The sequence below is a fragment of the Haemorhous mexicanus genome, chromosome 4 (genome assembly GCF_027477595.1).
Source record: "Haemorhous mexicanus isolate bHaeMex1 chromosome 4, bHaeMex1.pri, whole genome shotgun sequence".
Lineage (NCBI taxonomy): Eukaryota > Metazoa > Chordata > Aves > Passeriformes > Fringillidae > Haemorhous > Haemorhous mexicanus.
Window position 1 is genome coordinate 65,903,373 of NC_082344.1, and position 24,491 is coordinate 65,927,863.

General features: G+C 38.2%; 1 protein-coding gene across 3 annotated transcripts in view; it reads left to right on the plus strand.

The window, feature by feature from the left end:
* KIAA0232 (KIAA0232 ortholog) overlaps nucleotides 1-24,491 on the plus strand; it is a 65,361-nt gene that overhangs the window by 38,230 nt on the left and 2,640 nt on the right. Inside the window, exons 4-8 of one of the 3 annotated variants that reach the window (XM_059845217.1) lie at nucleotides 7,693-7,759; nucleotides 9,105-9,186; nucleotides 10,475-13,775; nucleotides 21,451-21,532; nucleotides 23,418-24,490. In XM_059845217.1, the coding sequence (XP_059701200.1) occupies nucleotides 7,693-7,759; nucleotides 9,105-9,186; nucleotides 10,475-13,775; nucleotides 21,451-21,532; nucleotides 23,418-23,764 (3,879 nt within the window). In that variant the 3' untranslated portion in view covers nucleotides 23,765-24,490. Of the gene's footprint in view, nucleotides 1-7,692; nucleotides 7,760-9,104; nucleotides 9,187-10,474; nucleotides 13,776-21,450; nucleotides 21,533-23,417; nucleotide 24,491 lie in introns of those variants that run through there. The other 2 variants (XM_059845218.1, XM_059845219.1) reach the window with 2 other exon arrangements.

Here is a 24,491-nt window from a genome sequence, read left to right on the forward strand (position 1 = left end):
TTTGTTAAAATTTTCTTAGTGTTTGTCATATTTCTTACTTGAAGTGTAGAGCTGTCAAACTTTCATAGCATCATAGAATCCTAGAATGGTTTGGTTTGGAACCTTAAAAACCTTAAGGACCTAAAGAACCTTAAAGACCATCTCATTCCAACCTCCTGCCATGGGCAGGGACACCTCCCACTAGACCAGTTTGCTTGGAGCCCCATCCAGCCTGGCCTTCAGCATTTGCAGAGGTGAGGCATGCATGCAGTTATTAAAGTTCTGCACATAAACCTTCTTTGAAGAAATAATCTGCTAGTCCAGGCCAAATGAATAAATTGGTTATGATTGCACATCTGAGCATGTTTTTATTGATGGGTTACTTTGGTCAGCTATTGCTGCCTCCAGAGATTATGGTATCTGTGTGACATTTGGCCTAGGGCACTGTTGCATAATCTTCCTTACACTTTGCAATAGTGATAAAGAACTGAGGAAAAAGGACTTCTGGAATTTGTAGCAAGGGAACAGACTTTCTTTTCCTCTTAAGTAGAATGATTTCTTAACTAGATGATTTAAAATTAATTTTAATCACTGATTTATTCCTGCTCTTCCCTCCTTCTCTAACGTAAGCCAATATTAATTAGGTAATACACACAGACCACTACACTGGGATACCAGGGAATCAGTTGTAAACATCAGGTGGTTTCTTGAGTGATTTAAATGCCACATTTTTGTATAACTAGAAGTGACATGAATGAGAGTGTTAATGTAAAAATATGGGACATCACAAGAATGAATCAAGTTATGTAAAAGCCATCTTAACAAATCAGAAAAGTGAAGTGCATGTTGAAAATTTGAATTTATTAAAGCAAAAAAAATGAAGTTTCCAAAAGAGCCTTAATGGTTCTTGAAGCATATATGCTGACTAACTCAGTAGTTAGCATTTCTCTGTGTCTGATTGTTCAGAGTCTTTGACTGGAAAATGCCAAAACACTTCACAAAGTCGCTGAATATTATCTTTCTTTTGAGTTGTATCCAGTTGCCCTTATTGAAAGGGATATACTAGCAGTTTCCAGAACATGCAGCGTTATTTAGAAAAGAATTTTTAAAATAACTTTACATACCATATAGGAAATGAAAGAAAGTCATTTGTCTTGCCAAGGTAACCATCACAGAATAGATTAATTACAATAAATCAATTTCTTTTTCTTTATGACTATGGCATTAGATATTCAAAGTACCATGTATCTGATTTGTCTTGTTACTGAAGCCTCTTTGCTGTGGTAATAGTAACATTAATTGAAGTTGACAAAACTTATAATTATTCCAATTTTTGTTTGCATTTTCTCAGTATAGAAAAGATACATATTGAACTGGAGAAATTCCTTGTGGGAGCTTAGTCTACACAAATGTGGCTTCATAAGCATTATTTCCAATAGTACAGATGACTGCCTTGGAGGCTGAAAGTGTGTGTTCAGTGTGATTGAAAGTTATTTCACCTTGTATGTGCTTCCAATGAAAATGGGAGCAAACTGGGGCAAGGCAGATCTGTCCTCACCCAGCTTCTCTGCTGAGCCTGGGACAGAAGCAAAGTTGGCATATGCATTTCTTGGAGGGAGGAGCAGCACCACAGTCTTTCAGGCACAAAGGAGTGGCCAGGAAAATGCCAGAGGAGTTGGTTACAGAGCTCTCCTGAATAATGCCCTGTATTCCCTCACAGAGCAGTGTTATTAGATTATAATTTTCCTTAATGCAGAACAATCATTTTCACCAACAATTTGAGTTGGGGATCCATTATGAATTCTTATCATACACACAAGCAAACTTGAACAAATTTGGCAGAGCACCTGCTGGAGAAAATTCAAGTGTCCTTTCTGCAATTCCCTTGATGCAGAAAGAGCCTTTGCATAATTGGTGGGAACACACTTTACAAGTTTCTCCCATTTCATTGATAATACAGATAAGAACATTTTAGCATGGGCAAGCTGAAGTACTGTGATTAAATGAAATCTCAGCAGCACTGCTTGCAAGGATACCAAGTCTGTTGTGGCTTTGAAGTCAGCATGTTGGTTTATATGTGATGAATAATGAAGAATAGCTTCTAGTGAGGAATTATGCTTTCTTGGAGGGATAACTTCTATTTCAGTGTGGCCTGCTATGGGAGGGATCTAAAAGAATTAAGTTTTAAGTAACAGAAGTCAGATTAGCTGCTCTAGTAACCTACATTTAGGGATAGCATGTTCATTTGAAGTTAATTTGAGGTGGCAGATGATCTCTTTTATCTAGAATTAGTAAATAACATGTGCTATTTATTATCTCTCTCTCTCTCTCTCTCTCTCTTAGAAGGTGTTGTGTGAAGTGGTGAGTCATAGCTCTGAAATCTGAGCCTGATCCTAGCTATGTGCTAGATGTAATTTACCTTTCCTAATGTTGTTTTAATACCAAAGACAGAATTAAGAGAGCTGTAGGGAAGTATTTTTATTTCCTTGTTGGAGAGCTATTGCTCTCTTATTTTTTAAAATAGCTTGGATTTTTGTGATATTAAGTCAGTTTGCTTGGAAATTGATATTCTGAGGTCACACATTGATTGAAGATTACTTTGGATCAAGTATTCATGAGCCCCAAAAAGAGAAGTTAATAAATAGAATCTGTTTTTCTGACTGGTCCAATATCTTTGCTGTAACTCATTATGTATTCAAGTGAGCAGATAAAGATTTAATTGTGTTCTTGCTTCTAAAGGGTCAAGAAGGTTGTACATACTCTTAAATGCTTCTTAGTGTCATCCACCTTATTTTGATGGAAAAAAATTCCATAATGCAATCTGGAACCTTATTTTATTCCTTTGAACTCCACCTGGGTTGAACACCCCAGAGAAGCTACTGTTTTACTGGATTGATTTATTTATTCATTCATATAGTGCTGATCTTCGGCCAAGATTTTTTTTTAGTCTTTTTTTCAGTCTGTCTTGAGCACCTCTTTTGAGAGTACTTGTAATCAGATGAATTATACTGTGTCAGAATGTTAAAAAATGAAAACCTAGACTTTTAACTTTCTCTCATCATCCTACAAAATATAGAAATAGATGTGTGGTTGCAGTGAATCACATTTTGTGCCTTACTCAGTTCACGTGGCTTAACAGCTGATTCATATAGGCAAGCTGTCTAATCCTGCACTTGGTGACAGGAGACGTGCCAAGAAAATGGTCCTGGTTCAGTCACAGTGCCATCTTCTCTGGAGAGCCTATGGCCTGTTAAATCAATGACTTGAAACTATGAATATATTGATTTACTTTAATTTCTAAATTGCTTGAGCTTGTATTTTGTGAAGGGAGTGTCAGTGTTCTCTAGGTTATCCTCTTTCAGCAGGGATCTGGACTAGATGATCTCCAGAGGTACTTTCCAACCTAAACAAATTCTGTATGTTTGGGAAAAGGAAATGAGGATTTGTTTTGAAAGTGTAAGCTAGAAAGCTCTCAAAAGCCTAATAGCAAATGAGTGATTATTTTAATTGTTCAAGTAAAAGGAATTGTAATGCTTTTGCTTTTCAAAATGATTGAAGAGGGGCAAGGACCTTTCCTGTACCTTAGGCCTGAAGTACCAAACCATATTTAGTAAATATTTGCATAGCACAGTTCAAAGCTTCTGGAGGAAGCTTTTAACTTATGTTAGACTAGAAGCAAAAAAACTGAACATGCCAAAAAAACTAAAGCCAAACAGCATCTCCCTAAAACAACACTTCCCTTTGAGTTGTACAATATGACGGAATTTCTCAGTTTCTCTGTCTGTATTCATGGTCTGTCAGATGTGGAAAATCCCCTTCTAAGTACTGGCTATCAGAAGTTTGTTTTCCTTTGTTTTGTCCTGAAGGCTTGGCTATTATATATGTGCAAAGTTGCCGGACAAAGTATATGTTTGCATGGCATTTTTTTGTTGAAAATATGAAACCCATAACCAGATGATATTACTGGGTGATGGGAAGAGGTGAAATCTCAGTGAAAATGAAAAATTTTGTTGAACAATCCCCTTCTCTGTTCCGTAGTATAGCTATGTGAAATAATAGTGGTGCTGTTTGTGATCAAATTCAGGAAAAACTTCCTAAATTTTCTGGATGGTGACTGTGCTGTACTTGTTTGCAATATTCAGAAGGAACCTACTAGCAGAGGTGAATATCAGTTGAGAATTCAAGTGATTTGTCGAGCATATGAGAGGAGCTGATGTTTCACAGCGCCTTACTCCAAGCTGTGAACACATAGAAGCCAGTGCCCACTGTCAACGTAGGCAACAGTTTTTAGTGAATTTCAGTTTGGTGCACATAATACAGGATTTCTCCACGGTTCATGATAAAACTGAATATTTGAAATTTATAACAACTACATTCAGAAGTAACTGCACTTACAGATTTAATATCTTCTGGGGACATTTTCTGCAGGTATACAGAGGTGTGAATATATATACAAAAGCAATTGGACTGCTTTAGGCTAATGAGTCATCTCTGCCTGCTCTACTTCCAAAGTAGAGTATGTTCAAAAGGTCTTTGATTTAATATTTGACAATATATATATATGTGTGTGTGCTTGTGTGTTTAGGAAAAAAAAAAAAATCCAACCTCAAAAAGAAGTCAAATGTACCAAACATATTTTGAAATATGTATAAAAATGTGTGTGATCTTTGCTCTTTTGTTTTCTTTTTTTTTTTTAATTGGTCTTATTCTTCATTATGCAGAACTGCATTAATTAGGCTCTGAGTAGGGTCATGGTGGTCAGTAAGGAAGACAGTGGTTATTGTAGTCTTGTAACTCCAGCAGTCAGATTGACTGTTCCTGTTCATGCTGGGTGAGTTCAGAAGCTTAATTTATCTGTTAGCACCATCACTCCTATGCCAGTAACATAACACCTATCCTTTATGTAATCCTTCCCTTGCTGCAGCCAGCTGATAAAAAGCCAAAAAGAACAACTTTTGGTGAAACTGGATGCATGTTAAAGTAGGGGAAGGAAAGAGAAATATGTTAAAAACAGTAGAAGAGAATAAAATGTGTTCAGTGTGCAGGAAATATTGTTATGCAAAATGAAAAATAGTAATTAAAAATTATGCACTGTCCTTTGTAATTCAAATGAGAGAAATAGGTTGGTAGAAATCTGGGCCAGACAATTTTGAGATTTAAGCCTTTTGTGATGGAATTAAAAAAGCAATCATAATTGGGCACTACAAACTTCCATGTTTCAAAATGTTTATAAGGTGCTCCAGTATTTGTACTGTATGGGGACTGTCTTTAAATTTGAACATAAGCAAAGTAATTCAAGCAGATCACCTAGCTTTGTTAGCTAGCTGTGTCCTATTGAACCAAGCCAGTGCCTGGAACGTGTTACTTCAGGCCATGGGGTTGTTACAGCTACAACGCATTAAGGTAAACAAGAAGAAAAGTAACTAAATCTCATATTCTGAGAACACCAGTGTCATAAATGAAATAACGGCCATGGCATTTTTTGTTACATGAAGTCTGCAGCACATTTTCATGTACTGCAGTGGGAAGTTGAGCAGGGGGTCTCTGGAGTCCTGGCGTTCTGCTCAGTGGGTCCCACCCCCGTTTTTTTCAAGCGAGCGCTCTCTCCTTCAGCGCCGTGCAGGACAGCGGGCGGCGCGTCAGCTGACTCAAGTATTAGTTTCATGGTCCAGGAGGAAATGAAACTTTGATTCCAAAAGTTTTCACTTCTTCGGTGCAATGGTGAGCATATTGTTGCTGGTTTGGGGCATTTTTTGTAGCATGATGTTATATTAAGTTAAGGAAGTGAATCTGTATTCCTTGGAGTGTTTGCTACAGGTGTCTGTTCGATTAGACTGTTCGGGGAGCTCAGGAAAACCAAGGCCAGCTCCTCCTCTGTTGACCTTTTTGAGGGAGGAGGGGGAGTCAAGAGTGGTAAGGGCATAAAGTGACAAATTATTACAACTACATAGCTTAGTCCATATTACTGTCCTGCTTGGTTCTTGCTGAATGATTAAATTTATACTGGTAAATGTACTGATATAGAAGATGCCCTCTGAAGTTTGATATTGCTAAGTCATCCTCAGTTAAGTATGCGGTGTAAAGGTTTATATTTAGCACTTCAGTGCAGCAATACAATTAGGAATAGAACATTGCTTTCTTTCTCACTTGGCTGCAAATAATTAAAGCTTAGAGTCAGCATATAAGTCATTGCTTCATTGTATGATTTTTTTAAATGTGTTTTTCTGACAGTGAATTAAACAAGCTAGTCTGACTGAATAAATGAGTATTCTTTTTCATAATATTTGCTTCTGCTTTAGCAATATATATTCACATTTCTCAGCAATTTCTGGACGGCAGTCAGGAGAGATGAGAAACCCTTAGATCTGGGGAAAATTAAATCTGTATACCACCAGGGTGACAGAGCAAGTCAAACTCTTTTCTGTGCATTTCTGTAACTTGATACTTGATTGGCATTGCCTTTGGAGAGAAAACATGTCCCATAACTATATGCACAATAAGACCATGTTAAATTCAGAAGATGAGACCATTTTCTTGGAGTTTGTGTAAGTTTCTCCAAGTATAATTGGAACTAGACTTCCAGCAATGGTGTTGATATTGAGGAAACTGTGCACGGGATACAATAAGCTGTATGGTCCTCCCTCCTTACCACTCCCAGCTGTAGGATGACATGCAGGGCACCTCTGGGATCTTCCTCACTAGTTCCAGATTGCTGTGTTTAGCTGTGATTCCAGCTCTGTTTGCTGTTATGGAAAGTGTGAAGTGCAATCTCTGAGCACAATTCCTGAACATCAAATAATGACAATACAAATACCCACACAGTACCCACCTCACTTAGTTTTCCTTCCAACAGGACGGGTATTTCAGGCTCTAAGTTGGTGTTTAGTATTTCACTGATTGGAATTCAAATTTTATTCCTTTGGAGTGACATGGGGTTTTCCTCTGTGGGTAATATATTGGACTGTTTTGTGTGTATGTTTATTATGTAGAGGAAGAAGGAAAAATAGAGACTTCTAATAACAGGAAGAAGGTGTTTATTTTTCCCTCTCCTGTTCTGTGTTGTTAATAACACAATGTTTAAAAAGAAAAAAATACCTGGTCATTTTAATTTGGCCAGACTGTGGGGTGGGTTTTGCCTACAGATGCTGTGGAAGCAGTTCCTCTCCCTCTCTGCCACATATGTGGGTATGCCTTCCTACTGTTCTGCTTTCCACCTTCGTGCCTGATTTTCTGTATCCTTTTAACAGTCCCATTCCCACAGGTGTAAATTGGGCAGCCAAAAAGATCAGGCCTGGCTATTTGAAATGCATCTTAGTGATCAGTGGGTCATTGAACTTCTGTCCTGAGACTCTAGGCTAAATCTGCAGCAATATGCAGCAATACCATGCAGTAAGTGTGACATGCTGTTTGCAAAGCCTTGGATATCCAGTGGTGCAACAATGTGACCTGTAGTTTGAAACCTCTGTGTGAATGTGTCTTCGTGTTCCATGGAATCATTTTGACCTCTAACTAATGTATTTATAGGATTGGATTTATACTAGGAATAATTTTTGTTGATTTTTTAATATGTAGTTAGTGTGCAAAAAGAACAGTATGTCTGCTGAGATATGTTTACTGAATTGGTATATTTCTATGACATTAAAATTCTTTTTAGTAAGTTATGTTTTCTGGTTTTCTTTTTTTTTTTTCCCACGTGGTTTTGTTGTCGTGCAGAGCTCTGGGATTGAAACGTTAGTGGAGGAGCTTTGCTCCAAACTGAAAGACCTTCAGAGTAAGCAAGGTGAGGAAAAAATGTTTAAACTTCTGAGGCCATGTATTGTATTTATCAACTCTGCAACATTCTGAGAGAGGGGTGGGTGTAGGGGAGTAGGCTGTTTTTCAGTAGCTTTTAGTACAGGCCATGCAATTTTAAAATACATTTGAATAATTTCATTCAATTAATTTAAGCAATTTTGTGTTGGTATGCTTTATTTACTAAGAAATAGCCAGTCACAAATGGAGCTTTCTTCATGAAAAGCTATAACTATTCCTATCCAGCTGTGCCTCCTTTTTTAGGAAATATTCCAAATTCAGCATCTCCCCTTCCGACCAAAAGGAATGACAATAAAGTAGGCTTGATTCTACTCCTTTTGTGTATTGGTGCTTGCTAAGAGCAGGTTTGCCTCAAAATAATTATGTGGAAATTATTTGTGTGAAAAGCATCCAAATAACCACCACTACTTTAAATTTCTGGGCTATAGAGGAATGATAATGGGCACTTTATGATGTCAAGCTTAAGGGGGAGGGAGCATAATGGAAAGTTGTATTGTCTCCAGTGAAAGTTCATCACACATAAATGTTTGCTCAGGCACACAGCAGCAGCCTTGGACAGTTAGAGTAAAATTAATATGCTTATTATGTAGTATAAGTAGCTGTAAACAAGAGGAACATTTACCTGCTTAAAGCATGGTTTTAGCTGTTTCCATTCCCTGTTTTTTTTTTTTTTTAAACAGTAATCCTTGGTCAGCTGTTAGTATTTCATAATGCTGTGAATTTCTTCTTGAGCCAAGGTGATGTTGAACATTTATTTTGAAAAAAATAAAATAAAAAAAAATAGTATGTCTCACCTTTTTTTATATTTTAAATGTTTGAATATAAAGAATTAGAAAATCTTTAGTCAGGAAATATGCCTTTACATCCATTCAATGCTCAAAAATTACTGCAAGGATATTTCTTTTAGTGGAACACATGAGAAGTGTGTGACCAATGACAAAAACATTTAGTTAAATATTTGATTTTTAAGAAATATTTTTTGTGTCTGTAGCAATGCAAGAATGAGATAAGGATTTGGATATGGAACAATTAAATATTCAGCAGGAATCCTCCCAGTGGGGCATTGCTAGCCATGAGGTTGCATGGAGCTGCTGGCCAGTTGTGTTTGGTCAGATTTGCAGGACTGGACAACTGTGAAAAACTTGAATCTTAGGTGGTAATTCATAATTTCTTAATGTTATTTACAGTGTTGTATGGAAATTCAACTGCTATTACAGTTATACATCCTGGTGCTTTTTGTTAAATACTGTTATAAAGTACACTGGCTTTTTTGAATTTTTCTGTTAAGCATTTGGAATTTTCTTCCAAAACAGAGGAGAAGATTCACAAAAAGTTAGAAGGCTCTTTGACTCCTGAGACTGATTTATCTCCCACAGCAAAGGATCAAGTAGAAATGTATGCACTTTTTTCTTATTATTATCTGAGATGCTTTTCTCTTTTTATTCACATATTTTAACACAGTGAAGTTAGCTTAGTGGGGAATCTGGAGTTTTGTGGATATTAAGAATACATTTCTTTTCAAGCCATCTTCTTTTGTTAATCTTGTATATTTAAATATAAGCACTTGGTGCCATGGGCTAGTTTAATTTCTGTCAAAGCCCAGACTGCTTTCATTTGTCTATAAACAGAACTCAAACCATACTTTATTTTAGTTTCCTGAAGACTAAGTCAACCAGAGAAAAACCTTTAAAACAACATTAATTGGCATGGAGATTTACAAGGAGGGAATAATAATAATCTGTTTCCTGGATTCAGATCTCGCTGTCTTCTATTGCAGAAATGGTGAACAAACTCTCTTATAACCTTTAAACTCTTGATAACCAAAGTGATCTCCTAGTTAGCAAGTACCTGAGTCCAGTGTTACTGAACTACCCAGGAGTTTTGTCATTGACCTCTCTTGGAGATATAACTGCTTCTCTATCTCTTAATAGTAGCAACAGCCTAGTAGAAATGTTACTAAATGGATGATCCGTCTTCAGGGAACTGATTGTGCTAATGTGCATTTCATTTAACTGACTTCTAAAACTTTTAAATAAGTTTTTGTTGAAATTTATGTGATTCAGTAAAAAGCTCTCTACCACCAAGCACATACTACTATAAATGTTGCAGAAAACCATATTTTAATCTCGTACCTCTTGCATAAAGCTGTTAAGCATCTTAAACTACTCAAAAACTAATCTTTTTTTAATAGCTTTTTCTTAATAACTGGATGATCTACATAGAACTTAACAGATAGGGTCTCATTTCATAAACGAGAATTTTAAAAACAGAAATTTAGGACTGCATTAACTGAAATTCAGGACTTCCTCATTTATAATCTAAATCAAACATTTAAGAAGACTGTAGTGAATTACCACATTATCTAATAAACCTGGAGCCACTGTTGTGAGCATCTACAATTTCTCTCTACAGTGATGTTTAGTAGTCTCTGAAAAGGAAACTGTTTTACTTGTATGCAGTATATTTCTAAACATAAATTAATATTAAGTACTTTTAAAGCTCATTTTAATTTTCCCTTTGATATCATTCAAATAGTGCAGTGAGTGGCATGTGCATATGTACTGCAAACTAGATTTTTAGTAATTAGTCTGGTAGTGTTTTTCTGTGTTTCTAGTGATGCTTTCTAATCTTATTGCTTATCTGAAGCTCTGCAATCCAAATATTCCTTTTGTTTTGCTTTCAGGTACTATGAAGCATTTCCTCCTCTTTCTGAAAAGCCAGTTTGCCTGCAGGAAATTATGACTGTATGGAATAAATCCAAAGTATGCTCTTACTCTAGCTCCTCATCTTCATCCACTGTTCCACCAACTAGCACGGATACATCTTCTCCAAAGGACTGCAATAGTGAAGGTGAAGTAACTAAAGACAGAAGTAATAAAGTATCTGCCACTGTACAGGAAAGAACCCAGCAGAAGAAGAGTAAAAACGAGAAAGAAAACAAGTTCAGTAACAGCACCGTTGAAGAGAAGCCTGTTTTGTACAAAAAGCAAGTCCGACATAAGTCTGAAGGGAAGATGCGTCCCCGCTCCTGGTCATCGGGATCCAGTGAGGCTGGCTCAAGTTCTAGTGGTAATCAAGGTGAATACAAGGCATCAATGAAATGTATTAAAGTAAGACACAAAACAAGAGAGGTTCGGAGTAAAAAAGGGCGGAATGGGCAGAGCAGGCTGTCAGTGAAATCGGGTGAAAAGGTTGATAGAAAAGTCCACAGCGGAAGCAGCAGCAGCAGCAGCAGCAGCGGGTCCATCAAACAACTGTGCAAAAGAGGTAAAAGGCCATTAAAAGAAATTGGAAGAAAAGAAGCTGGCGGTAGTGATGGAAAAGATTTGTATTTAGACAGTAGAAATGAAAAGGAATATAAAGAAGAGCCCTTGTGGTATACTGAGCCGATTACGGAGTACTTTGTTCCTCTTAGCAGAAAAAGCAAGCTGGAGACGACGTACCGCAACAGAGAAGATATATGTGGAGTAACATCAGAGGCTGTAGAAGAGTTGTCTGAATCAGTGCATGGTCTTTGTATTAGCAACAATAATACTCATAAAACATACCTCGCAGCAGGTACTTTCATCGATGGTCACTTTGTAGAAATGCCTGCAGTTCTAAATGAGGATATTGACCTCGCTGGGACCTCAATATGTTCTCAACCAGAGGACGACAAGTATTTAGATGATGTTCATCTGTCAGAACTAACACACTTCTATGAAGTGGATATTGATCAATCCATGTTGGATCCTGGTGCCTCAGATACGATGCAAGGGGAGAGTCGGATTTTAAATATGATTCGACAGAAGAGTAAAGAAAAAACTGATTTTGAGGCAGAATGTTGCATAGTGTTAGATGGAATGGAGTTGCAAGGGGAAAGTGCAATATGGACTGATTCGACCAGCTCTGTTGGTGCTGAAGGGTGGTTCTTGCAAGATCTTAGTAATTTAGCTCAATTTTGGGAGTGCTGTTCATCTTCTAGTTCTGGTGATGCAGATGGGGAAAGTTTTGGAGGAGATTCTCCGATCAGATTCTCCCCCATCCTAGACAGCACAATGCTTAATTCACACATGCTTGCTGGCAATCAAGAGCTCTTTTCAGATATTAATGAAGGGTCTGGTATAAACTCTTGTTTTTCAGTGTTTGAAGTGCAATGCAGTAACTCTGTTTTACCGTTTTCTTTTGAAACACTCAACTTGGGAAATGAAAATGCAGATTCTAGTAGCACTGCTAATATTCTTGGGAAAACACAGTCTAGATTGCTAATATGGACCAAAAATAGTGCCTTTGATGAAAATGAACACTGTTCTAATCTTTCAACAAGAACCTGTAGTCCATGGTCACACTCAGAAGAAACACGTTCAGACAATGAGACTATAAATATTCCATATGAAGAATCCACGCAATTTAATGCAGAAGATATTAATTATGTAGTTCCTAGAGTGTCTTCGAATTATGTAGATGAAGAAATTCTAGATTTTCTGCCAGAAGAAACTTGCCAGCAACAAGCTAGAAGTTTAGGAGAAATGCCCACTTTGATTTTCAAAAAGAAATCTAAGCTAGAATCTGTCTGTGGTATTCAGCTAGAACAAAAAGCAGAAAGTAAAGACTATGAAACTACACAGGGGTGTAGGGAAAGCAGTCCACATGGAGATGGCTACAGCTCAGGGGTTATTAAAGATATTTGGACAAATATGACAGACAGAAATTCTGCAGCGATGGTAGAAATAGAAGGAATAGAAGATGAATTGTTTTCAACTGATGTAAATAACTATTGCTGCTGTTTGGATACAGAAGCAAAAGTTGAAACCCTCCAGGAACCCAATAAAGCAGTGCAAAGATCAGAGTATCACCTTTGGGAAGGTCAAAAGGAGAATGTAGAGAAGAGAGCCTTTGTCTCAAATGATTTATCAAAAGTAGATGGTGGTGACTATACCACACCATCAAAACCCTGGGATGTTAACCAGGATAAAGAAAACTCATTTATACTTGGTGGTGTGTATGGGGAGCTCAAAACATTTAACAGTGATGGAGAATGGGCAGTGGTGCCACCTGGTCACTCAAAGGGGAGCTTACTGCAATGTGCAGCTTCCGATGTGGTGACAATAGCTGGCACAGATGTTTTTATGACTCCAGGTAATAGCTTTGCCCCTGGCCACAGGCAATTATGGAGGCCGTTTGTATCCTTTGAACAGAACGAGCAATCAAAGAGCGGAGATAATGGATTAAATAAGGGTTTTTCTTTTATCTTCCATGAAGACTTACTGGGAGCTTGTGGTAACTTTCAAGTCGAAGAACCAGGGCTTGAATACTCATTCTCTTCCTTTGACCTGAACAATCCATTTTCACAAGTTCTTCATGTAGAGTGTTCGTTTGAGCCAGAAGGAATTGCATCTTTCAGCCCTAGTTTTAAACCGAAGTCGATTCTGTGCTCTGATTCAGACAGTGAGGTTTTACACCCCAGGATATGTGGTGTGGATCGAACGCAGTACAGGGCTATACGGATTTCTCCGAGGACTCACTTTCGCCCAATTTCTGCATCTGAACTTTCTCCAGGTGGTGGAAGCGAGTCAGAATTTGAGTCAGAAAAAGATGAGGGAGGTATTGCTGTCCCTCCCCAAGTAGATGTATTTGAGGATCCACAAGCAGATCTCAAACCTCTGGAAGAAGATGCAGAAAAAGAAGGGCATTATTACGGAAAATCAGAGCTTGAATCTGGAAAATTCCTTCCCAGATTAAAAAAGTCTGGAATGGAGAAGAGTGCACAGACATCATTGGATTCCCAAGAAGAGTCGGCCGGGATGTTGCCAGTAGGAAACCAAGATCCCTGTTTAGAATGCAGTATGAAAGAATCTCTAGAAGGGAGAGTGGTGGAGAGCTCTAAAGTAAACTGCAGAATAGTGGAGCCACGTGAGGAGACTGGCAGGTTTTGCAGTTGTAAAGCAGGGTGTCATTTCCCCACGTATGAGGATAATCCTGTTTCTTCAGGAGAGCATGAAGAGGTATGTGGATATATAAAATTACAGAATTTGCAGCTGGCAGCTGATAACCAGCAGTTTGTCATGTGACACAGTTCAGTTTAAATGTTTGTGATTGTATAGATCTCTAGAAAATACAGTTTTGTAGAGAAACTGGAGGTTCCATCTGAACATAAGAATAAACTTGCTTATTGTAAGGGTGACCGAGTGCTGGCACTGGTTGCCCAGGAAGCCTGTAGAGTCTCCATCCTTGGAGATTTCAAAAGACATCTGGACAAGGTCCTGGGCAGCCTGCTCTACTGGGCCCAGCTTGAGCAGGGGGAGTTGGATGTGATGACCTCCAGAGTTCCTTTTGAACCTCAGTCGTTCTGTGATTCTGTGAAAAATTAGCCATCTTCAGGTATTTTGGTGTCATCTTGCATACCTTTAGAAATATATGCATGTGTACACTCATGTGACTTTAAAAATCTGTTTACCTTAGGTTTTTAGGTTATCTGATTTACATATGAAATGTTAAAATGTGCATAGATTTTGAGTAATGAAATATTACTGATTTTGATTCAAACATATTTTAAAATTCTGAAGAAAAAGATCTGAAGCCAGTCTTTTCAATATAGTTTCTTCCAAGTAGAAGAATTTGGAGTTGAACTACTGGATGTAAACTTCAGCAAAGAAAGACTTGCAAAAAGGCTTAATTGTCTGGAAATTGAAGCATCCTCTTGTCAGCATATAGCCAAAAAGAAATAAAACGTGGATGCAAAATATCCCTCACTACCACAGTACTGTAAGAAAGCCTCAGCATAACTATGGGCTAAGCTCAGAGGTTTCTTTCTGGTAATTGTAGCCATAAGTTAAGTAATAATCAGGATAAAAAATCCTTTCTAGCCAAGAATACCCTGAGTTTTTCTTGCTGTGAGCTGCCTCTGTTCTTGAGTAGAAACATTTAACTATCAAAATGAATTAGATGTGTGGCCAGCCCAGAGATATTGTCTGGATAGCTATAAGTTACATCTCACATTTTCTTTTCCTTACATTGTACATTTTCTTTTCCTCTTCAGCCTCCTCTTGCACATACTCAGCAATTGTAGTATTTACATTTGGAGGAAGTTTCTCCATTTTCAACTGAAGAGTTGCACTTGCATATTTCTCAATTATAAGTTTGAAACACTAACTCATACATAGGCAAGCTAACCTTTCTCTTGCTAAAACTAAAGCTCACCTTTTTCTTTAACAAAATCAGACTTTCTTATTTTACTTCTTTCTTATTTGTTTCTTCTCTCATCCTCCTTTAAATTAATCGCTTCTTTTCCCAGCATCAGTAAGTTGATATCTGCTGCTTGCACAGGAGAATCAAGTTTGTGACTTTTCCAGACCCTTTCTAGACATCTTGGTTCCTGCAGCTCTGTTAAGTTAACAGAGAAGTGGCTTCAAAAATCTTTACTGGAGTTTGGGAAGTTTCTGTATTTGTACCAGGACTTGCAGAAAGAGTCATCAAAAAACTTAATGAACTCAGACTGTAAGTCAGAACAGATTCTGGAATTGCCTTTTACCAGGAGTAAGTGAAATCTTAACTTCATCATGCAGTAGGGCATAATGAATGAACAAGTGATTTTACAGTTATTTGTGACAGCAAGAGCCTGAAGTTCCTTCCAGCCTTTTTCAGATCTTCTTTCTGGATGTGTAGTGCTCTGTGAGGTTGCTTATTCTCATCTTCACTTCAACCACTTATCCATTCAAGAAAGTAGTAAGTGGCTGGTATATACAGTGGTACCATAGCTTATGGTAGCTCTGAGGCTTGTAAAAGGTCTTTTGGTAGTGAACAGTGCTCAGAAAGCCCCTGGTATTTCATATTATTTGAGTTCCTTAGTGCAAGAGGAAAACTTACTGCTTGCCTTGCTCAGGTCACATGATTTTGTAGGCCTTTTCATAGCTTCAAAGTGATAAACCACTGAGAAGTACCAAGGGCCAACAACCCTCTCAGCAGTCTAGACTCCAGTTTGGTTTGCAGTTCAGCTCTTCTTGGGGAGCTTGGGGAGCTTGATTACCCCCTAAGCTCAGACAGCCTGGGTTAACTTGTCCCCCTCTGTCTACCATGTCTCAAGAAGGTGTGTGCACACTCCAGGCTTTTCTAAGCACCTGTAGTTGGAGTCCGAAGGTAATTGGCTTTTGGGCTCAAGAGCATTTATTTAAATTTCTTATTGTGCTTAAATGTCTGTAAAAGATGTGTGTGAGCTTTTTTCTTTATAAGAGTGATATTATTTATTTTCGTGAGCATTAAGCTAAATCAATATAAAATACCAAGAATTAGGACAGTCTAGGAGCAACTTTTTTCATGGACACCCCACACATAAATGCATGGGGGAAAAGCAGGCATTATGGTGTGGATTTATTAGTATAGATCAACATTTGTAAAGATTTTTTTTTTTAATGAAACTTTCTGTGTTTCTGTGCTTGACTTTGAGCAGAAATGAAAGTCATTGTTTAACTCAGTCATCTAATGTAAAGTTTGAGTTGTGTTCTGAGGTACTTACAGTATTTTTGCATAAATAATGGATGTGAAAGTACTAATATAAATCACAGTGTAATAGTAACACATTCTGTTTTGCATCACTTAAACTTGAGTTATATATGTGCTCTGGAAACACACATCTCTGAATACCTCCTATTTATGAACAAGACTGTAGGAGAATGTGGTTCAGTTTCCTCCCTCTTACCTTCTATATTAGAGCACTTGTTTTAGAATTAGAGTGTATTTTGCAGCAGGAATTTGCAAATAGCTCCTGCAGAATTTTTTCAAACATGAATGATATTTATATATCTAGCCATAAGATTAAAAAACCTAAAATTAAACCAACAACAAAATGAAACCAACAAAACAATTATTAAAAAAAAGTCCAAACCAAACAACCTCTACAAAAATCCACTAGCACATGCCACCCAAACAACTACAGAAAACTCCACAAACACAGCTCCCTTGCCCACCCCCCCCCCCCCCCCCCCAAAGTATAGTCCTTTTTCTTCTGAGTAAATGCTCCTACTGTTTAGCTGTGGAGTCATGGGTAAGTACACAGTCTGCACCAGTTAATGGCCTATGAATATACCAACACTGCATCTCCTGTCAACAAATTTTATATGGGCTCCAGTCCAGCAGGTGTGCTCAAAGAATGCTCATACTGGTCTGGTCCTTGAGATAAATAAAGGGACCTCTGGGGTTTTAAGGTCTGAACATGCCTGAGGCACTGGTTTTGGGGATGAGGAAATTTTACTGACAAAAACTGTGTTTGTGTATCTCAGGACTGAATTGGCCTTGAGATTTGGTGAGGTTCTGTGCTGGAGTGGAGTAATGCAGTAGAAGTGCATAACCCCTTTAGAAAGGGCTGTCGGGAGAGGAAGGGAAGAGGGGTGCTTTATAAACATTGGTTCTGAGGTCAGCAGGGTAGAAGGTAAGCTGTCATAAATCCAGGTAGTGGTAAGAGGGAGACAAAATTTGAAGGTGTCTACTGTGTGCCTTAAAATCAGGGAAATGAAGTGGAAAAAGAGCATGTAGAGTCATGATGTGCAAAGCAAAGGACTGACTGTAAATAGTGACTAATTTGGGTCCAGATAGTCCTTGGCAAGTGCTGATCATGGCACGTGATGAAAACAACTACAAAGACTCTTAAGCTCTAACCTTCTAATTATGAGAACATTATTTTGCAGAGATATTGGTGGGCTTGTATGAAAGTACTTTGAAAAGATAGAGCTCATGATAACAGTTTAAAAATCCTGAGGGAAAAACCCCAAGGTTTAAACAAAGCAAATAAAAAAGATTTGGTACACCTGAAAGTTCTAGGAGTAAATCAGAAACAGAAAGATGACAGAAAGATATTTGATAAACAGAACTAACAGGATTGAAAAGCTATGAAAATGTAATATCCAAAGTATTGATTGGTGCATCTATTGTCATTTTTAATGAAAATACAGATATTACACTGTTTCAGTTAGTCACAGCAGTGTTAACCTGAGTATCATGAAGAGCACAACTAATTTGAGAAAAGCCTACTAGAAAACTTGTTTGAAAACACATGGAAGATAGAAGATATATAAAGAAGCAAATCTTGTTTTTAAAGAGGAAGATGGAACTCAGGGAAAATGGAACCAATGACCCTCTTAAATTGCCTAAACTGTACTCTAAACTGTAAATGGCCCAAATGTGTGAGTAAACAGGAAGTTTCCAAGTATTAGTTTAGGAGAAAGATTGCACTCTCAAAATAACAGTAAGTGGCTTACTAGAGGACAACAGAGATGATTTTTTTTTTTGTATGTGGCATGTTTATGAAAATCCCTGATAATAACAAAGGGGGAAGGTCTGCAGTTACACTGGAAGACAGGATTAGAATCAAAAAGTTGTTAAATCTGAACAGTGTCTGAAACATAAAATGCAATATTGCTGGGACAACTAAATTTCTACAGAAAATAATAACCCTCTTTACAAACACTATGGGAGGAGTGACAGGTGAGGAAGTGATGTGAAACAGAAAAGCATTTTCAAATACATCATAGTTGAGTGTATATCAGGAATGATACACTGCAAAGGACAGCAACATGGAGATCCATGAACAGGAATACCCTTCTGTGAGAGCAGAGTTGCTCTGCTGGAGTACCAGGCTCCTTGTATCAGGAAGGATGTCTTGAGGAGAAAACACGAAGGTCACTACTTAGGAAAACAGTGAAGGAACTGGGGGTGTTTTTTCTCAAATAAGGGAGACTGAGCAGAGGCAGCAGTTTTGCAGAAGCCATGTTCATAGTTAGAAGAGATAAGGGAAAAGCTGTGTTCTCTGTAGGCTCCAGTAAACACAAAGGAACTGGATGGGATTACCTTAAATCACACTAAGGGAAATTGAGGAATAAGAATTGTAACCAGACAAGGAGCATACTGTAAGGCTCAGTTATTTTTTAGGGAAGAAGTGGAAATTCTGCCTTGATGAGACTGAACAAAGGAATAGTGCATTATAGTTGATTCCAGTTTTGTTCAAGAGTAGAGGCTAGATAATCTCATAGAATCCTTTCCACATATATTTTCAGTAAAATTCAACAATGAGGTTACTGCCAAGTAGTTGTTAAGAATATAAAGTCTACACTCAGCTCCCTTTTTTCACTTGTGACTGGCTTCTTGAGCCAAGTGTATCTTCACTGGGTGGCTGATGAACTAAAATTAGGACCTGATCTTTTGGACTGGGAGTCAATGGGTTCATTGCTGCTTTGGCTTCTGCATTATTCATATGTTGTATTCTTCCTGATAGTAAGGGCTTGCAGAGCAGGTTCAAAGAAATACTTGCTTACAGATTAATGTGATTTTTTTTCTGTCATTTGTAACACTTCTGATAATATTCATTTAGACCATACTGAGGCTTTAGTGCTTATTCTGTTCACATTCCTCAAGCCTCTTGCTACCTTGTCAGCAAGCGTTCTGAAGCACTACAAGTAGTCAGTGATGGTGTTTCCAAATTAGTATCTCATAGTCTGGGAGAAGCCTCAGTTACCCTATGCCTAGCTTTAAAACCAGAAAGGAAACCCATCAGTTTTCTCTCCAACCTGCAGCAAAACTGGGAGTGAAACAGCATTGTAGCTGGTTTTGCCTTGCTGTCTATGAGTTTAACTAAAGAATAAAGTAAAATAAATATTAATAGTTTCAGAGAGGAGAGACTTCCAGTCACAATATTTAATATCAGGACTATTCTAAATAATAGCTATTTAGATGGTTTGGTGGAAAACTTAATAAAACTTTTCATAAAACACTGGAAGTGTATAGGAGTATGTGTGAGAGAGGAGGAGAAGGAGACATAAATTGAAAATCCTGTTTTAAAAGGGAAAGATTGCCAACAAAGGAAGGTAGACTCATGCTATTTGGGAGTTGGTATTTTGTATTTCCTGATTGGGAGTGTCTCTTAAATTCACAAAAAAATTTCACAATGTGAGACTGCATTTCTAGGAAACAAGCAACTTGTAGGAAAAAACTTTTCTTCTGCAAATGTATAAAATGGACATTAAAAGTGTCCTCTATCCCCTCCCAAACAGAAATTCAGCAATGAGCTGGGAGCTCTCTGTGACCTGCCCCAGCTCTCCAGGTGTCAGGGCTGTGATGGAAGCACGGGGGGCTGAAGCAGCCAGTGCTTCTTCAGTCACAGAGCCATCCCAGAGCAGGGGCTGAGCTCTGCTGGTGCCTCAGCCAGGGAAGCAAGGCTGCTGCAGCTTCTTGTGCCCTGCCAGACTCACGCTGGCTTTGCCAGTACCTGCTGGGGTTCATCCAGCTTATCCCATGTGCAGGTGTGACAGCAGCAGGGGAGAGACTTTGAAGTTAATAATACATTGTGCCTGTGGAGTTTAGATGCCTCTATCTATAATCAGCACAGAGTGAGGCTTCCATGATTGAATGTATTTGTAAATGCATGTATTTCTTACTATGTCCTGCTTATACCCTTCAGCTGCTTCTTTTTTTTTTCTTTTTCTTTTTTTTTTTTTTTTTTTTTTTTGATGTTAAAAAAAGATACCAACCAATGGTTTAAGTTCCTAAGAAATTTTTTTTCTGGAATTAAGGGTTTGAATTTTTGGAGGGTGGTTCCAAAAGGACTGTTCCTGGGTCTTCCTGACAGGAAACCAGCATGGATAAGTTCAAATAAGTTGAATCTAGGACACGTTTCTAAATACAGCACTCTTGAGTCACTCCTTTGGTTTGAGAGGGGCTTCTCTTTATTAAGGAATGAGTGTTTGTCAGTTTAAGTTCTATGGGTGTGTAGTTCTACAGCAGGTTAAGGAGGAACAAAAGGGTACTTATTAATCTTCCATGTTTAAACATCCTCAAGTTTAAGAGGAGGAAGCTGGCTAGAAAGTCAGTGTTGAATCTCATTTGTTAATGTTTGTTATAGGCATTTACACTGTTGTTTGTTTTTTGAATCATTCTAATATCTATAGAGGATGTTACAGGGTGGCATAATCTTTTGAAAGCTAATGGGGTTACCTGAGGTACAGCAGTGAAACTGGGGACATGTGTGTTGTGACAAGCCCTTGCTATTTTAGCCATGTCCATCAATGTCATGAGGAAAGGCCTCTGGTAAAATTAAACTAATTAAAACATGGGGAAAGGGAGAGAATTTTGGCAGTCTTAGTGAATGGATTACTTCTATGATAAAGACAAATCATTGATCATCCTCATAACCTCTTTTTCCTCATGTTGACACATAATTCTCTAATTTTATGTTTTTCCATTGAGTAATGGTACTGCCAATTCATCCTCCCAAACTTTAAACGAGATTTTGCCACTTTTTGTTCGCTGTCTTCTCTGTTTTGTGTTACACTGAACTGTTTGTCATGTTGGCTAACATTTCACTGTACTTCCATCTCTTGGATAGCTCTCTCTTGATTATAAAGTGTAGGGCTGGAATTAAAATATTTTTTTCTGTATTTGTATAACTCTATATGGGCAAAGTCTGAGCCCCAGCATGGAACTCATTGGCTGTAAGAGTTCAGAGAATGGATGTTCCACTGTAGTTTGACAGTCATTTCCCATTAATGTTACAACTTGAGCAGTGTGACCTGTAAGACTTAGGAAAATTCATTGTAATACCAGAATTTCCTCCTCTACATGTAAGTATATTATTTATGGCAAAATGAAGTGTGATTACTGTCTAAACACTTTCCTATATTGAATACTAATCTGCAGAGAATGAGTGGCAGCCAGGAAAAGCAATGCTGGTGGGAAAAGGCGCTCTATTCTCCCCTTTTTCCTGCATCACAGTGTGAAGGTAAGCACCTCTGCCTGTTAGAACTAACTTGCTGTTGCACCCATTTTAGAATGAAATGCTCCTTGTTATGGATTAGAATTGCTGCAGATGAGTTGGATTTACTGTCTGTATTTAAAAAACCCACACCAGTAAGCTTCCACAAAAAAAATCTCTAATCCGAGAGAGAACTGGGATGCTTCAGTTGCACTTGTAGTAGACCTCTAGCATGATTCTGAATTGGTTTAAAAGAAAGTGGTTTTAAAATAATCTTAACATTTACACATATTTACTTAATTCCAAAGCCTGCAATTAAGTAAACAGGAAATATCTTGTTATGAAAACACTTTATTACATTTTTTAATGTTTCATCCTGAAAAATACTTCTTCAGTAGATAAGTCTATAAAAAGGTGAAAACATGATGATTACCTTTTATGGGTGTGCATAAATAACATGCCAGTTATTCAGTGAATGTGTGGAATCTCTCTGAAGCTGGGAAGGAGAGGGATTTGCCGCTTGCCCACTCCTTTCACACTGACAGTCTGGGAATTTTTCTGACCTGCATAGAGAGCAAGTCCAGTCTTAGTTGGCAGGCTGCTCGTGACCAGAAGCAGGTGTGCTTCCAGCACTCCCAGGAATCCGTAGCATCTGACAACTGACTCAAGCCCGGGTTTTCAGTGGACAGGCAAGAATCCCGGCAGCTTTTTTTGCCTACATACCAATTCACCTTCTCTGTCTCAAAGGCAAGAAGCTGAACAAGGCCATTCTGAATTAGTATCCTGAATTGACAGGATCTCTGGTGCTTTCTGTTGGTACAGGCTCAGGGTGAGAAAGTTTTGATTTGAGACTTGGTTTCTTAATAATCTGAAAGTAGATTAGCCATTTATTATTTTTGAAGCACACCTTTAAGTGCAACCAACTAAGCTTTGTTCTTGGTTCCAGAACAGCCTTACTTTGGTGTTTAGGACAGTTTGGATGACTTCCAAGAACATCTTAACTTTTACTTCACTCCCAGCTATAGAACCGTGCCCAGTGCAGGAGCAGATGGGCGCTCAGAGGCTGCCACGTTGGCCAAAGCCGTCAGTCTTCCCAAAGCGGGGATTGGGGTCCCCTGCAAAGCCGCGGGGCCGTGCCCGGCAGCGGGGCCGGGGCTGCCCCCTGGCGGCCAGCGCGCGTCACTGCGGCAGCGCTTCCCCGAGCCCAGGAGCTGCTGATGCAGCGCCAGGGACAGCTCCATGTCTGTCAGGGACAACAGAGCCACGGCTTGCTCTGTGCGACTCAGTTTTTAAACAAGACCGGGACTTGATCCTCACAGCTGACGTTATTCTTCCACGAACCTTTTTGTGTATCCAGTTTTCAGTATGGGTACTTTTTATATGTGGGTGTTGATGCATGTGATCCATATGTATCTATCTACATGATAGATGTTGATAATATATATATAAGTTTACTCTGGTAAGTAGAAATCATAGCCATTCACATCAATTGGGGTTCTTGAGTTTCAGTGAGGAGCAGGCTACTGTTTCAGTCTATACTGTATGGATATAGAAATAGGAGTGATGTGGAACAAAATGCAATATCAGAATTGAAAAATGTGCTGAGCCATTTATCATTAAAAAACAATTCTTGTTCTTTGGTATTTTAGGTGTTTTCATTAACTAAGCAGCTTCTTTTATTATTAGTTATCCAGGTAGGATCTCATGAAGCTTCTGTGAGGTATTATGGTGATTTTTTTATGAGTGTCAGACCATAAAAACCCCCACAAGCACAGAGTTTATATGGCATAGAGTGTGAATCCAAGAATACATCTCTGGATGCTTTAATTTATGGTAAATGTAAATAACAGTGTTCCTCAATTCTGTTTTTTCTTCCTTTGCATCTGAAACACCCCCACAAAAACAATATAAGAGTGCTATACAAATGCCAAGGGAGAGAATGGTGTAGGAGAACTTGCAGATGTAAAGGAAGTATCCAATGATGATGAACATCTTTTAGATTTTAATATGGTAAGTTTGTCAATGGTTTTGGGGAGGAAGTTTTTTCCTTTTTTTATAAGGGTGGGCTACTGCATCTTTCCTTTCATCACAGTTCTCAGTCTACCCTCAAATGAAATTCCTGCAAAAACCTTCAAAAGCTTCTCTTCTCTTACTTTGTTTTTTAACCTCCTCTGCATCTTGAGCATCCTTCTGAAAGTTCCTCAGGGTGTTGTACTTTGGGGAGTACAACCCTTTGTACAAACAGCTGTACTTCTGTAGTAGATAAGCAAAACCAGTTTCCTTTGGGAGCACTTGCCATTTGCTTGTCATGAGTGTTAAACATAAGTCTTCTTTTCCTTCAACTTCTAATTTCAGTAAGTGTAGAGTGAGCTGAAGTGCACTATGAGGGCAGAAAGGACCAGCAAATAAAGGCATAAAGATAGTATATGCTGAATACTGTCCTCATTACAAGCAAAAAAACTCTTGTTTTTTTTCTTTAGGGAAAAAATTTCATGTATACATGTATTTATTGGTATACCTTTAAACTTCAGAGTGATGATAGTGCTTAGTTTAACATTGTGACATGCTTGCTATGGCTTTACTCATTCAGATGAAAATATATTTAAAATACATTTGCTTGAAGTTTAGTCAGATCTGTGCTGTGTTTTCTTACTATTTAATACTTACTATCAAGTTTTGGAGATAACTTTTACAGTATTTTTCTAACATGAATTGTGATAAAGATACATCCTGAGTTCACTTTTGAGTCTCTTGCTGTGTTGTGCAAATCCTAAAATTAAGGAATAGGAAAAAATAATAAAAGCACCACCTTTTTTCCCTGCTGTTCTGCAGTCCTTTCTACATAGTAGACTAAGACAGGAAAGAGGAGGACTTGCCCTGTAATCGTGGCATCTCTCTTGGACAACTAAAAATCCATATACCTCCTAGCCCAGAGAAAAGCAAGCATGTTCTTTATTGTTCCCCATCAACACTGTCAGTTTAAATC